The 17,949-nt window shown below is 40.6% G+C and overlaps 1 protein-coding gene across 1 annotated transcript; it reads right to left on the bottom strand.

Annotated features, from left to right (window-relative positions):
* Positions 1-583: 583 nt before the first annotated feature.
* On the bottom strand, positions 584-17,709 carry fam20a (FAM20A golgi associated secretory pathway pseudokinase). Its single transcript, XM_042508527.2, has 11 exons — positions 17,008-17,709; positions 14,019-14,212; positions 13,757-13,807; positions 10,700-10,778; positions 9,533-9,625; positions 7,178-7,293; positions 5,694-5,874; positions 4,579-4,688; positions 4,406-4,487; positions 3,564-3,623; positions 584-1,717 (listed from the first exon to the last, which is right to left on the bottom strand). Exons 1-11 carry the CDS (start codon positions 17,376-17,378, stop codon positions 1,447-1,449), a joined length of 1,608 nt encoding a protein of 535 aa, XP_042364461.1. The 5' UTR covers positions 17,379-17,709; the 3' UTR covers positions 584-1,446.
* Between the last annotated feature and the right edge of the window lie 240 nt (positions 17,710-17,949).

The following is a 17,949-nucleotide window of genomic DNA, read 5'->3' as shown; positions in this document are numbered from 1 at the left end:
TCTGCCATTCTTCATTTTCAACTGGGGTTTTAAAAGTATATTCCTGCTGCTGCATTGTAGTGAAGATAAACTGTGGTATGAAGGTATTTACCTGCATTGGAGAGCACATTCTAATATCTTGCTGCATATCAGCCTGCTTTGTCAGGCTGATGTCTGACTTTTTTGGCATCATTCCCCAGCTCTGAGATCTTTTAAAAATAGCTGTGGTCCGTCCTACTTTACATGACACGGAGACCTGGAATATATCAAGTCTGATGGATAAGAAGAAAAAAAAAGCTGAAGCTCAAACATGTTCACAGGAGGACGCATTCACAGCTTTATATTAGGAAAACATAGGAATTATTACAGTGGTGTAACACATTTCTGTGTTGCTTTAGGTGAGTCGTTACTCTTTCTCAGCCTGTTTTAATTGACAGTGATGTGGTGAAGCTGTTTAAACACTGAAGGATTTACAAGTCTGGAAAACGGGGTGGAGGAAACTTAAAGGCAGTTTTAATAGGCAGCATTTTTCTTGCGCACGCACACACACACACACACACACACACACACACACTGACACTTCTGTTACTTGCAGGTGGTAATATCTCTTCAAAATAACTTTATTTTTTATAATTATAACATCAAATAGACACACAAATCTCTCTTTCCATAATCCCAATATTCACCAGCATTAATTTGACAAACCATTGATCCAGTGCATCACAGCTCTCTCTTCTTAATATTAACTGCATTGATTTTGATGTTTAAGACAGCGAGAGAGCTCCTGTGGCTTAACCCTTTGAAACCTGGATCGACATCAGTTTTATTGTGCTGCGTTCAGACGCCTCTCACAAGCTAAATAACTATTTAAAACCTGAGCAGATTGGTTTGACTTCTTTTGAAAAATGAGGGGTGTGTGTGGTTTTTTTTTGTGTGTTTTAAATTTTTCCTTTTTTCGGTTAATTTACTTGTACCTTTGAACTAATTTCTGGCTATGTTGTGGGCCATGTCTTGTCTTCACCCCATGTTTTTGAAAGAAATACCAATTAGCTCAAGTTTCAAAGGTATAATGTATCAAATTAATCCTTTGTGGTGTTTAAAATGTGCGTTTTACTAGTTTAATTTAAATGTATTAACTCCAAATCGACCTGATTGTGTAGGTGGACATAAAAAGTTAGAGCCCTGTCATAAAATGCACCCCTGAAAGAATTTATGACTATGAGGGGAACAACAGGAAATAAAAAGTGTGGCTCCTTCTGTGATAGGAATTTGAGGCCTGGAGTGATTCAAGTTTTGAACCTCCGCATTAAGATGCCTTCCTTCTGACAAGCTCTCAAGATTTCACAGCGTCTTCCATTTATGGCTTGTTCCTTCAAACCATCTGAGCCTTGTTAGCTCTCTGTGCTTCATCATCAAGTCTTCTGTGCTGCAAAGAGCAGCTATGGAGAGGAGCGGCGACATCCTGTGTTACCTGACCTTTTCAGTCTCTGTGGCAGTCTGAGGTCTCACAGTGGATTTGACAAAGTCCTTTGTGATCACCTCGTCCTCGCCCAGCCGGCGGACGCAGCGCTGGACTGTTCTTAGTACCTTCTGTAACCTGCGGTCCAGCGCTAACAGGTGCGGCTCCGTCAAGATTGGCTGTAAAGAGTCTCCCTGCAGAGACTCCCTCATCACATCACTGAGTCTGTACTCTGGTCGGGCCAGGAGCTGGAGCCGCAGCAGTGTGGAGCGCTTTATCCTAAAGGGCGAGAAAAGAGAAATTCAATTTCCCTCCGAAACTTGTTTCCTTCTTTAAAAATGACAATAGATTTTCCCTATTTATTAGTTTCAGATAGCATTTTAAGTGTGTTCAGTTTTGATATTAAAGGAGCTGTGTGCGATATTTAGGAGTCTGAGCCAGGATTGTCTGCACATGGCTCTCAACATGGAGCTGGCTGAGAGATGCCCTGTAGCTCACCAGGTTCCACTTGCACTTTGCTGCCCCCCTTTCCTGTCTAGCTTCTGTCATGATCCGGGGTTTTGTCTGTTATCTTGAGGACTAAGTTTTGGGGTTTTATGTTCTGTTTCCTTGTTTCATGTTATTCATTCATGTTGTATCTAGAGGTCAACACATTATCGGCCTGGAAAAACCAATATCAGTCAACCCCTAGTTGTATCTGTTTCCTGGTTTATTTTGTAGATTCACTCCTCATGTGTCACGTCTGGCTTTACTTCCTGTCTTTGTGTGTTTCCTCACCCTGATTAGTATCACCTGTTCCTCAGTCCTACAGCACACTTGCTTGGAAACAGTGTGCACTATTGTGCTACGGTTTCCAGATTCAACAACATGTTTCCTTGAAACAGCGTGAAATGGTGCACAACGCTGTGCAACTGGCTTTGAGGTATGTTTTCTCCTGTTTGATGGGTGTGCTGGAGGTGTACCCAATCAGAAGTGACAAACATATAAACAAAATTCTGGTAGATCTTAATTTATTGTATACAGATTGAAAAACAACAATTTGTTCACAATTGCTTTAGCGACATAGATGTAAATTTTCCCATGCCAATAAAGCCTTTTTATATTGAACTGAAATTAAACCCATCGAATTAAAAGGCAGAGCACCAGTGTGACACAACTGGGTGTTCAACACATTGCATTTTCTGTTTAAATACATGCTTTGTTTTTAATCAGGGCTGATCTCCGCCCAGTTCTCACTCTCCCTGTTTTCTGTCACACCTGTCTTTCATCTGCCTCGTTTGTCCTTGCCTGATCTCAGTCTTCCTGGCACACCTGCTCTGAATCAGTCTCATTAGCAATAATCTCGTGTTCCCTACCACACCCTTGTCATCAGCCAACCCCTTTGTTTACCTCCTTTTGCCCGTGTCTACCTTCTCCAGCTGTGTCGTGTTCCACTGATTAGTTTCTGTGTATATATACCTGAGTCTCTCCTCTTCTCTTTTGTCAGTTTATCTGTGTTTGCTGCTGAGTTTTTCCTGTGTTCTTTGCTGTGTTCATGATGTCCCTTAGTTTTGGAGATTTTTTTTTAAAATCAGCATTAAAGTTTGTTCTACATTTTGGTCATCATCATGAATTAAACATAACAGCTTCAGCTGTATTTTCCCAAAAAAAAACCCCAAAATAATCTTAAAAAATAAAGTGTGAGGTGGCTGAACAACAGCTCCAACTGTTCCAAAAAAAACAGCAACAGTGTTGACAGAGCTAAGGGCGTTAACACAGGGTGGGCGTTATCCTTCCACAATGGTTATCAGTGGTAACCGCCATATTAGCGCAATGCAAAGCAGCAGCAATTAGTTTATCGGGAACATGCACGGACAGGGACTCACATGCACTAACGTGCATGCGTGGCAGGACCATCCACCACAACAGAGAACAGAGAAGCTCAGTCTACAACACTGAGGGAGTGTGATGTTGCTCTCTGCTCAGGACTACTGTATCTGTATCTTTACATAGCAGTAAAGCATCAGTAGTTAGCTGCTCTTTTAATACTGTGAAAGTCACATACAGAAACTTTAAACCTGTTAAAAGTGCAATTAAAAAGATACAAAAATACAAACGCTACCTAACTTGACAACATTACACTTACATGCAGCACTGAGATAGAGGAGCCAGGATGGACATCTCATCTTGAGAGTGCTTCCCAAACCTGAGCACAAGATGCAATGAGGTAATGAAACCATAGTAATCTCACAATAATTCAATGTTCTCAATCAATTTTTTTTTTGTCCCATTAGACCAAAAGCTCATTTCTCCAACAGCTAGTAATCCCAGACTCATGTTTCTCCAAAAAGAAACACACCCTGAAGTTGCACTACCCAAATGCCAAAAAAAAAAGTATTATATGTTTTCTGTTAACTTCTTGATATAATACTACATACAAATATATTCATCAAGAATGATTTGGTCACTGTGGGGTAAGGTTTAGGCACAAGGACCACTTGGTTATAGCAAACATATTTTGGATTAACATGCCCATGTTTGGTGGCATAAATGTTGCTTGCAAAGCAGGACGGGTTGGTGAAAAATAACTAGCTTCAGTGCCTCTGGGAAACGCCACAAAGTGTTGGTTATATGTGTAAAGAGCATGAACTGGTTTTTGGTGGCTTAGGTGTGGGAAAGACACTTGGGCAGAGAGTTGTTTTATGATTATATGTTATTATTATTACATTTTTCTTTCTTCATTTATTTTAGTGTTCAAAATAAAGTATATACAGTGAAAATAAATTAATTCAAAACACCTGGGATCAGTGGCTCAAATGCTGCTTGGAAACTGATATTAACTGAGTTTTTAGCAGAACTTTAGAACTTTGGATGTTTGTTTTTAGGATAAGAGGAGTTGAAAAAATGTGCTTTTGGTCCAATGGGATATTTTTCAGACCAATGGGGGTTCTGGGAAGTCGAAACAATGACATGTCTCCTTTTTCTCACCCTCTGGCATTGTCCAAGTGGAGAAGAAATCCTTCGTCCCCAAATTTTGTAAAAATCTCATAGTGGTGTCTGTCCATGTTGCCTGTAGCAGAAACACAAAAATGTATTTGATCTGACAGTAAGAGTTCAAGTTCATTTATGTAAATAGTAAATGATAAAATGTTTTTACATACTTGTGAGGAAGTCAAAGATGGACATGTCTATGATGTTGAGGAGCCTGTTGCCTGAGTTATAGGGATACAGCTGCTTTACCGTGTCACAGTAGAAGGGATTCACTTCCCACCTTTAAAAAAATATAAAGGACACAAATTACATCATTCACGAGATCTGATCCAGGAACTGTTTACAGCATTTGGATGTTTTTGACCAAACATTTGAAACAATTTGAGAAAACACTGTTTAAAATCACCCCTCGGGTTTTAGATTTGAAAGTATTATTGTGATAATACAATGAAGAAATCCACAGATTTATGGATGAAAACAGGAAGAGGTGGTTAGACGAATAGTGGATGGTGTAGTAAAGAAAGAAAGGGTCAAATTAAACAGAGCACTCTTTCATCTGTTTACCCTTAATTGGAAAAGCCTTTGACCATAGAGATAAACATCTGATTTAATTCAGCATCAACAGAATTTATGGGACATCTGGTCTTTTATTTAATTTTGAAAATACTAGAATTTACAGTCTGAGTGGAGGCCACCAACTGACTAAACCGCAGTTGGGTTATAGTCCGTAAAAGACCATACATTTGCACCTTTTAACCAAAACATTTGGCGAGCATATTTTCAAAAACATCCTTGCCACATACACACTGAACAAAAGTGAATATGAAAGCTACACTTCAGGATAAAAATATAAAAGCAACACTTCTGTTGAAAAAAAAAAAAGATCTAAGACTTTTTCTATGCACACAAAATACCAGAGCTTTTGCCCGCAAACTGAATGCTCATTTGTCTACCATAAGCCATATCTAGTGTTGTTTCTTAGAATTTGGCAGTACATCCAAGCATCCTCAAAACCACAGACCACATGTAACCGTTCCAGCCCAGGACCTCAACATCCAGTGTCTTCAACTGAAAGATCGTCTGAGACCAGCTTCCTGGACTACAATTTTGCAGGTGAAGAAGTCTCAAATAAGTCTAGAAAAAGTCTGAGATCTTTTATTAAACTGCATATATATTTATATTCAGTGTGTTATAATATTAAAGAAGTAATGCAAATACGTAAGTAAGTGTGTTAGTATGTCTATGAAACAAAATGTTACTCCTCTTGAGTGCACAGATGTCTTACTCTTCACGTCCAGCAAAGGTGTAGGAGCGTATCCAGGGGTTGGGGATGGAGATGCGGGGAGCGATGCTGAGGCCGGGCAGATATGCAGACAGGGAGCCCTCCAGCAGGTCAGGGCCCCCACACACCGCGTATTCCGTCTTACACACGTACAGGCACTTGGCAAAGAAGCACGTGTTGTTTGCTGTTGGGATCAGAAAGAAATGGTTGAATGCAAAATGACTTTTGTGTTCACATACAATTACATGCTGTTTGATCAGCTCTGCTTTTCTTGCCAACTGTGTGCTGCGCCACCAACTAGAGAAACATCAAACCAGAACCAAAATAACTCACAGGCTGAGTTTAGCACTGATATGTGTTGTTTGCAAAAATATAGGGACACACTGCAGATACTAAAGTGTTGCTAAAAATCAAAATCAATAGAAAAGTGTCACAAAACATCCACTAAGCATTATTATACAAATATCCAAACTTCAAAACTTTTCAAAGAATCTCAAAAGAAATCTAAACACCCACTCCCACCCTCAGACAGCCTGAGTCCGCCACTAATGAGTTGTATTAACCCTTTAAAACCTGACTTGATGTTTTTAAAAAAGCAAAACCCAACATCAAAACAAACAAATAAAACAAAAACAAGAAAATGACCTGAAAAAAAAGTTATTAAAAAATAAACTTGTAATTCAATTCGCTCCCTGAGCTACCACCTTATCGTGGTGGAGGGTTTTGCGTGTCTTTGCGGGGTTTTATGCCTCTGGTAGGGTCACCCATGGCAAACAGGGCCTAGGGGAGGGACCAGATAAAGTGTAGCTCACTGGACCCCTTCTGATGAAAACAAAAAATGGTTCAAAGCTTCCCTTGCCCAGATGCGGGTCACCTCAGCCCCCCCCCCAAAGCCAGGCCTGGGGGTGGGGCTCGATGGCGAGCGCCTGGTGGCCGGGCCTTTACCCGTGGGGCCCGGCCGGGCACAGCCCAAAGAGGTGACCTGGGACCTCCTTCCCGTGGGCTTACCCGTAGGAGGGGCCAAAGGGGTCGGGTGCCATGCCAGGTGGGGACCTTGGCAGTCCGAGAGGGATGTCTGGGCTTCCCTGCTTAGGCTGCTGCCCCTGCGACCCGACTCCGGATAAACGGAAGAAAATGGATGGAAAATAATTTCAAATATATAATTAAAATAATAAGAAATATAGTTTCCTGGACATTTTTTTTTTACCTAGCTTAAAAAAAAAAGCTAAATCTACTAATTTCTTGCAATGTGCAGCACATTTCTTGTCAATTTGCTCATTGCCTTTTCCCCATGTTTTTGAAAGAAAATCAAACCCATTAGCTCAGTTAGTTGTAAAAGGTGTCTGAACGCAGCACAAATAAAATGATGTCAATCCAGGTTTCAAAGAGTTAATCTTCTCATCTAGTGCTCTGCGAAAAAAAAGTGAATTAATGTACTTCCCTAAATGTTAAAGAATTTGTTTATAAAACACCTGCTGGTTCTTTACCTGGTGAGGTGAAGAAGACAGCTCGTAGGTCTTCATTGTGGGTCACCTGCAGGACTTCTCCTGTGACGTTCAGCAGCCTGCCGGACACCGGTGGGACCCTCCGGAAGTCCAGGATCCTAAAAAATAAGTTAATGAGATCAAAAATAAAATTGGAACTTTTTTTCAGTCCACACAGTTCATGCCTACATACATTTAATGTAAATGTAATGTGAACCCTGTCAAAATGATGGTATCCTTATCTCTGTCTCCTCATTTCATTTCACAGGAACCCGCGTTTCATTTTCACTGATTCTTATCAATTAAAGCGCCTCACTGACAGCCTCCATGCTGTGTAATTTTGCTGTCTGTGTTCATACACACCATCAAGAGCTTATACCTCCCAGAGGGCCATATTTCAGTCATGTCTCGCAAACAGTAATCAAACAATAATCAGTGTGTGAAGCTGAATGGCTGTTTCTCAGCTTGTTGGCATTCCCCAACTGCTGATTTCTAGAGATGATGATAAGGGCTTGGCAGCCAACGCAGACACAACAGGGAGAGACAGCACACCGCCACGCATTAAAAACACACCGCCATGAATTAAAAACAAGAGAGAGAAGATCTGTCTCTTTATGTTTGATGACAGTAGCTGTTACTGATTCTTATATTTTAAGGACTAATATAAAATATAAGCAGATATGTAGAGTAGTAACATAATTACAGTGTGACGTGGCACTCCTGTTGTTTTCTGTCTGGTGTGGTGAAGCGATGACTTATCATTGTGTGCAGCTTCTTAATGATACTGTCTAGCTCCGATGACTGTGTTTCAGAGTGAATCACCTCAACTTATGTGCAATTACACAAAATGTGTGTGTGTTTTAGAGTTTGCCCATAGCCTGTGGTTTTTACTGATCAGCTAGTTTGGAAATCCAGGGTTGGGCAAACATGTTGCAATCTTTGCATATGGTGGGTGGTTTATCTGTTGGCAGCAGGAGACGTAGTTTTCATTTATAAGTATTTGATGGAAACCATTTAGGATTAATAGGATTATTACATGACTAAGTTTTGTTTCTGTTCATCATCGGTATGCTACGACAGGAATGTTTCCTCTGTGTCTTTAAAGTTCCTCCGCAGGCATTGATCAAACCCCTGAAAACTCATCTCTGATCATTTAAATTACATATTTAGAAGTTAGATAGATAGGTAGATAGATATAATTCTACGCCTTTTGATATAATTCTACACCTTTTGATTTAGTATGCACTATTCTATGAATCTATGAAATTATGCTGGCAGCTAGACAGCTTTTTTTATGTGTTTTGGCCTGGACTTTGTTGGATTTTGTCCACATGCAACCTGTGTTTTAGGTCTCCAAAAACTAACCTTTTGTAGGTAAAGAACAGAGTTTTCGAAATGTGACAGAGTGTGTGCTGATATCTCCTTTTTAAAGCATCACAAATGAGATGATACTTTGTGCAATGCTGGACGTGGTGAATACAAGTTCTGGTTCTAATCTTGCTCAGAGGATTTTTTTTTACATGTTTAGCTATAAATGCACAGATACTCTTACACTTTTTTGAAGAACAGAGGTGTCAGAAAGTGTTACAAGGGTCACTGTTTTTTTTAGCTTTTTTTTCAGGCTTTTGTTTGGCCAAAATTTTCTACTTCTTTGCATGACTTAAGGGTTTTGGTTATAACTTGGTTTTTATATCTAACTGTGGATTTGCTCTTGACCTCAGTTGTTTGTGGGAGGGTTTTTTTGAGAACAAAGGAAGGAAAGCCCCTTTTACAAAATTGCCTGTGTCCATGTGGACGATGCCTTTAAGTCACTGGATCACCAGAGTCAGTAGGATTCATCCTCTGAGGACAATGAATGTCTGTTCAAAATTTCACAGCAATCCATCCAATACTTGTTGAATACTTCAGTCTGGATCAAAGTGAAGGACCGGCTGACATTGCCATACATCCCACCAGCCATGCCGCTAGCATGACATCAAAAGTTTGATTTATAAATAATGACTATGCATTTTATGTGTTTCGCAACTGATCATGATTTAAAAATGTTACCCTGCGGTTCACAATTTTTAACAGCGTTTGAATCCATTCATAACTCATTTTTACATGCTGTGTTCCTGTTTTTAGTTGTACATTTGCATCATGTATTGTGCTTTAAAAATAAAGGGCCGGAAGAAAAACATTTGTTGCACCTGAGTTTGCACCAGAGCCATAACTGAGGCAGTAAAATGACAGATGTGCACCAAGAACTAAAACTTCCCCCAAGGCAGCAGTGCTGCATAAATTCACTGATAGACGGTAGTAAAACAATAAAAACAATGAAGTGATAATGAGTATTATGAGTGGAGAGAAGGGCTGCACCTGTCCAGGTGAAAGGCAGCAATCTCTGCATTGTGTCTCTGAAAATCAACGAAGTAGAAGAAGTCTTCTGGAGTCTCCTCGTCCCTCTGCTGCCTGGAACGTGCACACACACACACACACACACACACACACACACACACACACACACACAGTCAAGACATACACAGTGATTAAGCTGTCAGTTATAATAGTCTACAGTCTATAATCAACACCACAAGTACTGTCATTTTTACACATACTAGATGATTTAGCTTGACTTAAACTAACATGGCGTGAGTTAATGTACTGTAATTTAATGTGTATGTGTTTAAAATGGATTGCAGAACTACAGTCAGCACATTTACATTATGTCAGAAAAAGTCGAATTATTGCATTGGTCTGACTAAAACTGGACTTACAAAATATATGTAAACATGTTAGTCTGACTGAAATTGAACTAAGTTGAATTTATCAACATCAGACTAACATACCTAGATAATGCAGTTGGAGTATGATCAACTCTTTCATGTATACGCCTCAATCGGACCTGAACTGGCCTAGGCGTTGTGCGCATGCTCCATAGTTCCCACGTTGGGCTTTGACCCAGAAGTTGAACAGCTTAAATTGTTGTTGTTGTTGTTGTTGTTGTTGTTGTTGTTGTTGTTGTTGTTGTTGTTGTTGCTGTTGTCACCGTTCAACATGCAACCCTTGCTAACTTGTTTGGTATGTGTTGTAATAGGTCAGCTGGAAGAAGAATCTGCGTATCATTCGTTCACTCACTTTTCAATATGAAACCAAAAATAAAAAAAAAACAGAAAGAACACTAATTTTTTCATTGTTCCTTTCCAAAACCAAAATAAAACAGATAACGACTCGTTTTCTGTTTTCCGATTTTGTGCTCAAATCAAATATGGAAAAACAGTATAACATGATCATATCCCATTTTATGTTTTTAATTTGACGCAAGTGGCATTACCCGGAAGTGACCTGAAAAGACCAGAATTGACCATAACTGCAGGAGACAGTAAAACGACATACTACAATCAATAATTCAATTCGCCCCCAGCTCCACTTAACTGCGCATGTAAACGTAGTGACTTCCAGGTTTTACTTATTGGGCACTGACATTAAGTCCATTGATGGTATTTGATATAGACAGCACTCATTAAATGTGTTTTCAGTCCTCACCTCATTGGTTTGAACATGGCTTTGGCAAAGTTTTGCATCTTCAGAGCCAGTTTCAGGTGATGTCCGCTGGGCTTAACAACTAAAGCAGAGACACAGAAAGACACAGAAACATTTTGTTTGCATTATGAAGAAATTTAAACATTAGCTTGATAGAGGTCAACACAGAGTATTTGCTTTTCAGCTGAATGCCCCAGAGGCCAGTTCAAACTGGAACACTTTCTAGATCTGCCAGTTCCCTGTGATAAAGTAATTGGGGGTTGGTCAAACAGCTTGCGCTCTGCTCTCTCAGCAACATGCGCTTCAATTTCTCTGTCTGGCTGTATATTATGTCACAGCAGTAGGCCAGACTAACCACATACATGCCTTGCCCCTGCTGTGCTCTGTTAAACTCCAGGGTACTGATAGTAGCAATCACATACGGTTTACAATCAGTACATTTTTTTTCTGGAAATGAGTCTAACAGAGCCAAAAACTGGCGTAAACAGCCTGGCTGATGAACAGTGTCGCTCTTTGGTAACTGAAATAATAAGTAAGTCTTTAAAGTTAAATTTAAACAGACGGGACGGATTGTTTTGTTGCATTTCTTCTTGGCAGTGAATGATGTTTGTGTGGTCAGCCACTTCGCTGTGCTGGTGAGGCACAGGCAGGACAAAAAGCAGTATGTGAAATGCTAAAAAAAAAAAAAAAAAAAAAAGGAGCTTTCTTAACCATCCAATTTGCTTTCACATTTTCACATAAAAAGTATACTGCAGCCTTAAAAGGAAATTTTGATATTTTCATGCATTACCAAATTTTCCCATGTTTTTGTGTCAAAGTGACTGTTGGAGACAAGTATTTTTGAAACTGGTCCAGTATTGAGAGAGAGTGCTGCAGCCAGCAGCTGTGCATGTAACCACTTCGGGCATTTGGCATCATCTATTTAAATCCACTTAGGTGCTTGGTTTTTGTCACTTACAGGCTGACATTGCTATTATGATCTACTGAGAAATAAATTGTTTCTCTTTACCTTTTGATGATCCGGTCTATTTATTACTGTGTGTAACCTACTCTTACTCCAGGACAAGCATTGTTCTGAAATCTCACAGACTTTTTCATATTATCAAAATCCATCATACTCTCAAGCTGAACTGGTCAGTGTGCCTACATATCAAAATGTGACATTCCAGGTAACCCTCCTGCATTAATTTTAGATGTTCAGGGATGGCGTGTCCTTTTCTGCTTATTAAATGCATTGTCTCTTTTCAAATTAAACTTTAGCTCTTACAGAAAATGTACAGTTTCTGCTTGTGAAATGCATACAGTCTCCTCTGAAATAAACTTAGAATGTAGGTTTAAAAACTTTTTAGGTTTACTTCTTTAGATCTAGGCAACCAAGAGCATGTGTTTAGGTTTAACACCATGGTTTGGCTTAAACTAAGTACGTCTGTTACTAACGTAACGTAACAGACGTAACATGTGCTATACATGACTAGCATAGTGTGCTTCACAATTCACTTAAAGTTGTTGCTTGTTTGGTTTTTATGTGTGCCTTTCTTTAACAATTTATTACTTTTATTTAGTGCTTTTTTTATACTTTTTTCTTTTCCTTTGTTTGTGTATGTGCATGTTTACTCCCGGTCTGGGAGAAATGAGATTTCAGTCCTGTGCATATGACACAATTGACTATAAAATTGACTTTGACATGCCAGCACACTACCTAGTTATCAAAATAACTAATCTGACTTTTGGTTTCACACACACAAACAGCAGTGTCCTGAGTGAAAGTCCAGAGTTTGTTTGACCAGCCCACCCTATACAGACTATCTTGCTTTTTATACCATGGCAGTTGCCTGGAGCAAAAAAAATTACGTTGTCCGGTGCATCTCACACTGCTGCTAGAGTGCCTCTTTGCGTCCATTTTTGATGCTGAGTGCCACTGACCAAGCACTGCTGTTTGATAAGTTGGGAGTGAGATCATGTTGCAAAATGAGCTAAATATTCAGCTATTACAAAGAAAATATCTGAGATCACTCTAAGCTATGCTGTCTGTACTCCAACATTGTAAACTCTTCCCAGCACTCCTCTCTCTAGCTCTCACTTACATTTCTACTGTTGCTTCCGACAACACGTCACCTCTTCCAAGATTTCAGAGTGAGTTTTCTCCTTTAGCAAGACTTGGTGGCACACAATAACAAACTGAACGGATCAAGAGAAAAATTTCATTTCTCAGAAGAGATCCTTTCCATAATGTTGTCAGACACAGAATAACAATCTGAGCCTGTCAGTGGCAACAACAAGCACTCTTTGAGGGTGTAAATTGACCAAAATGCCATGAGAGGTTACCCTGCAGCATGTTTTGCCACTGCGGTCGCTCTCAATACTGGACCAGTTTCAAGAATAGCTGTCTCCATTAGTCACTTAGACACAAAAAACATTGGAAAATGGGGTCCGGGTCAGAGAAAAACCCAAGAATTCTTTTTATATATCCATTTGTATCTGTTAGATAAAAGCCTTATGTTACTTATATTTATCCAACAGTAGCTTTGCATTACTTCATCCACCACATCTTCTATTTTCCCCCACAATAACATCCACTAAAAGCCCCTTTGTCAGTAACTTTTTCAATTATCCATCCATATATTTGCAGCTTTCACTTGCGTGCTGCTGAGAGGTATAGCAGGAGATGACAGCGTAGTTGTCGGCTGGTGTGTAGGTTGAAGCCTGGAAACACTGGCTTCCCTCAGTGCATGCAGACATCAAACATTTAATTAAAAGCTCTGCCTTTGAACACAAACGCACGCCTGCTTTTTTATGCCCCAGAGCAAGTGTCTTAGACAGACAGACAAATCTGGATTTTGATGCCAAACCAACACAAAATCCTCACTATCACAAAGGCGACAGTGTGTTTGTCTCTGACGGTGCCGCCAAGCACAGGGAGGAACAAGAAGAGAGAAACAAAGGGTATAGTCAGAAACTGAGCACTCATGCTGTTACAAGCTGTACATAAGATATAAAGCTACACAACATGACGTATGAGATGAAGAAACCCAAACAAATATAAAAGCCTACTGATCATACCTTGGGTACAATCACATGCTCCTTTTAGTGCCTTCTCATCTTGAGTGTAATCTGCAAGAAATAAACCTTTGTTAGCTCATAATTTTGCATCTAACAGCCTCTGTGATTCAGCACAACAAAGTCATAAAACTGCTCTGTCACTTTAAGGCACAAACCAGGAGGTAAAACCAATTGATGGCTACAATTTACATCAACCACACCAATCACAGTTAATTTTACACCGACATACTGATGTTTTTAATCCCATCCATCCATCTCTCACCTGCACTGACGACCGGCATGCCCTGCATATCCTTGAGGAGCTGTGGGATAGCAGGGTCATCCCGGGAGTACAGAGCATAGCGGCTAATTCCGAGGTGGAACTTCAGCCAGCTGGCATCGGGGTCAAAGGTCACTTCATGCTCAGTCACGGTGATGTTGGACACAGCCGCTGCCTCGTTGTAGTATTTCATGTGTCTGAGGGTTAACAAGCCGACAAAGGTTAACTGTAGGAAATGCACATGTGATATTGCAACTTAAGCAAAAGAAATGATTATCCAGTGGTGGAACAAGTACTCTTAGTGACTCTAAGTATCAAAGTAAAATGAAAAATGGCTCCTTTCACAGTATGATTTTTTTAAAATAACAACTCAATAAATGCCGTTTAATCTAGTTAAACTACATGCTTACATTTAAATGTCTTGGTTTATGAGTTTTTAAAAGTGGATATTAATATGTTTTTTTTATTTTAACTTGACATTATAAATCAAATGTCAATTGCACAATTTTAATGGTTATAGAATAATGACACCATCAGCATTTAGGTTTTCTGTTAGCCTTGCTTTGCTTTCACTCTGCTCTGCAGGCTGTTGTCATACACTTTTGTATGTATACCTGCAAAAAGTCATGCACCAAGATTTGTATATATCCTACATAATCATGAGCCAGTTTTGCATATAACTTTTCTGGGAGGGCTGCGATCATGTGACTGAAGCATCCACAGTAGCAAAGAAGGAGGAAGTCTCCATAAGAAATCAGGTTGGGTTGGTGGATGGGTCACAAAGTACAGGATTTTCCTGCAGTAGACTGCTGTTTGGAAATGAGTGAAACCAAGGGAACTAATGGACGTAAAAAATGTGTTTCTTTTTCTAAACCTAAACTACATAAATTTACGTTAAGTATGTTACATCATAAGGGGGGTGCTACTTTATTTGACATCGTTCAAACAATTTTAGGGGATACGTTGAATTCTGTCGGTCACTGAGTGCAATCTAACCCGTAAATTGAGCCTTGATTTATGGTGAAAGGGAAGTGCATCAGCTATTGTGCCACCAAAACAGGAAGAAGATAGCGCTTTCGTTTTCCCCGGTGCCCCAGTTTGCAAAGAGTTACAGTTCTTTGCAGGTACTATCCCTAGAAGTGGAAATGATGGACTGTGGAACGACCACTATTTTTAATGTTGTAGTTGGTCAATGTGGAGCTAATTTCAGATAATCTAATGAGTAGATTAGTAGTATAATACTGCATCATATTTTATAAGCATGAGCAGTTTTATGTAAAAAGTAACAATTAATTAATGTAGTGCAATGAAAAGTACAATATTTATCTCTGAATGTAGTGGAGTAGTGAAGAGTGTATTAAGTAGAAGAAAATGAAAAAAAAACGAAAAAAAACAATATGACATACTTAAGAACAGCACTTGGGTAAATGTACTCAAGTTACATTTCACCACTGGTTTTGTGATACTTGGGCTCTTGTTGTGCTCTTACTTAACCCGGCTTGCCAAGTGTTTTATTTTCTTTCTTTATTTTTTTTAATCCATTCCTTGCAAGTTTCGTCTTACAACATTTTGTAAAGGCAGTATTTTATTTTGGAAAGAACACAGATTTGATGGGACAGTCAGTGCCAGAAATTCAAGGCATTCAACAGGTTTTCACAGCAGCAGATCTTACAAGAATGTGTTTGAAATCAAAGAGGCACTACATGAGGAAATAGACTCACAGAGTTTATTGCACACCCTGTTTTATAACTCCTTTTATTTGCCTGTTTCCGCCTGTAGCGCAATTTTGTATTCGCATATAGAATTTTATTGGTTGTCTTATAGGCTCTCTGTCGTTTTTAATAGCAGTTGTAACAACATTTCGAATTTCCACAGCCTCCTCTCCTCTCTGCTATACTTAAATCCTGGGCAACAATAATCTGAGACCAAAACAAATAAGTCTGTGGTGAGTGCAGCACCGCATTGCCAGAAGCCAACCGCACTGAGTGGGACGGTCATCTCCCAACCCAAACAAACTCCATCACGGGCTGCATAAAGTGCCGAGATGATAGAGCGAAGTGCTATAAATATGAGCCATCAGTCACTCAGTGAGCTGAAGTGACAGATCAAGATGATCAGCATCATGGACAAGTGCAGACCACAGAGTTTAGAGTCAAGATAGCAAAGAGGAAGTGGAGAATGTTTCTGTGGTAATCTCTTGAACAAACACACATGAAGCAGGTTGAAAGAAAGGTAAATTTGTTTTAAACCTGTTTCTTTACATACTGGTTTTCATGTATGCTGTCCTAAAGCTCTCCTGGGTGTGTTTGTTGCAGTGTTGAGTTGCAAGAGTTTGCAAGTCTTAAACAAGGCTTTGGGCTATCCATTGTTTTTGTGCACATTTATTAAAGGCAGCAGAGAGTGGGAGATCCATTGCTCATATTTCTTCTTATTTTCCACCATGAGAGCCCAAAATCTGTATCTCTGGAGGGAGTGCACTGTGTCGGGAGAGACAGACAGCTTCGCAAGCCAAGACGGCTACGGCTCCCACAGATTAAGATGGGCTTTAGCAGTTTTAAATCCGTGTTTACCTTAAAGAGAGCGTTCCAGATGCGAGCTCTCAGAATGACATGTTTGCGAGGGGTTTTCTGCTACTGGCCCGCTCCACGTTGGACTTTTATGACGCACAGAATTGTCTACACATCCTGCTGTCTGTCTGTGGGTGTACATCTGTTATCATGAGCACATGCACAAGTGTGTTTTTGTGCTTGGATGTGTGTTTGTGTGCGGTGGGTTTGACTGTGGTGTCGGTGACCCTGCCCTGTGACCACAGTCAAGCCCAAACAAGTCCCTCGCAGCCAAAATGAACATCTTCTTTCACAATAAAGTTGAGTAACACAAGCTGTGTTTCAGTCACAGCTTGTGTCATTCAGCCATTACAAAATCATTTGTACTTTGTACAAAATAAGTCTAAATGTGATTTTTAAAATCCAAAATGACACCTGAAACTCACCTTTCCCAGCGTGACACCTTCTTCCTGTAGTACTCCATCAGCTGCTCCACCTGCAGCAGCCTCTCCTCCGGCCCCAGCAGCGGAGTCTGGATGTTGTACAGAGGGTGAGCAAACAGCCTCCCCAGCTTTGACCCCCCATCAGTGGGTTCAGATGTGGTACCATCCAGGGGCAGCGCAGAGGTCCAGTTGGAGAGCTGCGGGCTGGCGAGACCCCCGTGTCTGGGAAGGGTGAGGTTGCCAGAACCACATGGGCAGAAGTGTCCGGATATTTGCCCCACACTCCGCAGCTTTGGCAGGAGAATAAAGTAAAGGTCAGCGGAGAAGATGGCTGTGAGGGTCACGGCGAGGAAGAGACGGTCTCTCCTCATCATTGTAGCAGAGAGGAAAATGTAGAAGGAAAGTCCTGACTATGTGCTGCTCCAGGGAGTGCAAGGCATCACTTGTAGGCTGCCTCCAGTCTCCCACACAGTCAGCCAAGGCAGAGGCGAGAGGTAAGCAGTCAGAGGTTGGTCCAAGGCTGTCTCTTTCTCTTTTCTCTCTGTGTGTTTTAGTCTGTTCCCTCCAGCTTCACTTCTCCTCCTCCTCCTCCTCCTCCTCCTCCCTTGGCAGCGACTGTAGAAAGAGCCGAGCCGAGAGCGAGCATGTGTTTGCAACAGTCACTGACAGTTTGGCTGCTTCCAGGGAACCTGCTGCTCTGAGGACGAGAGAGTGAGAGTGTGTGTGTGAGAGAGAGGGAGTATGTACACTGTGGCTGTGTGTGTGCAGGTACGTATGTACACAAACATCACATTACAGGTTAGTAGATGGACAGTGAGTGCAATAAGGGTGTAGAAAACACACTGAAGAAGCAGTCCTCGGGAGAAGGAAGGGGAGGAGAAAGTGCACTTCTTCTTGTCACAGCAGATCTGAATGAAACGTCCAGCTGGCGTATCTACTCTGATG

This window comes from Plectropomus leopardus, chromosome 19 (assembly GCF_026936395.1).
Source record: "Plectropomus leopardus strain MGB_pleo_1.0 chromosome 19, ASM2693639v1, whole genome shotgun sequence".
NCBI lineage: Eukaryota > Metazoa > Chordata > Actinopteri > Perciformes > Serranidae > Plectropomus > Plectropomus leopardus.
The sequence above is the reverse complement of the archived record's forward strand: the minus strand, read 5'-3'. Positions and strand labels throughout refer to the sequence as shown.

What these genes read in the sequence shown, in the direction of transcription:
- fam20a (XM_042508527.2), bottom strand. Translation starts at nt 17,378, where the DNA reads ATGATGAGGAGAGACCGTCTCTTCCTCGCCGTGACCCTCACAGCCATC. An exon ending in GCCATGTTCAAACCAATGAG is followed by an intron (nt 9,626 to 10,699) that starts GTGAGGACTGAA and finishes TGCACGTTCCAG; the next exon opens with GCAGCAGAGGGACGAGGAGA. An exon ending in CATCTTTGACTTCCTCACAA is followed by an intron (nt 4,488 to 4,578) that starts GTATGTAAAAAC and finishes TTTCTGCTACAG; the next exon opens with GCAACATGGACAGACACCAC.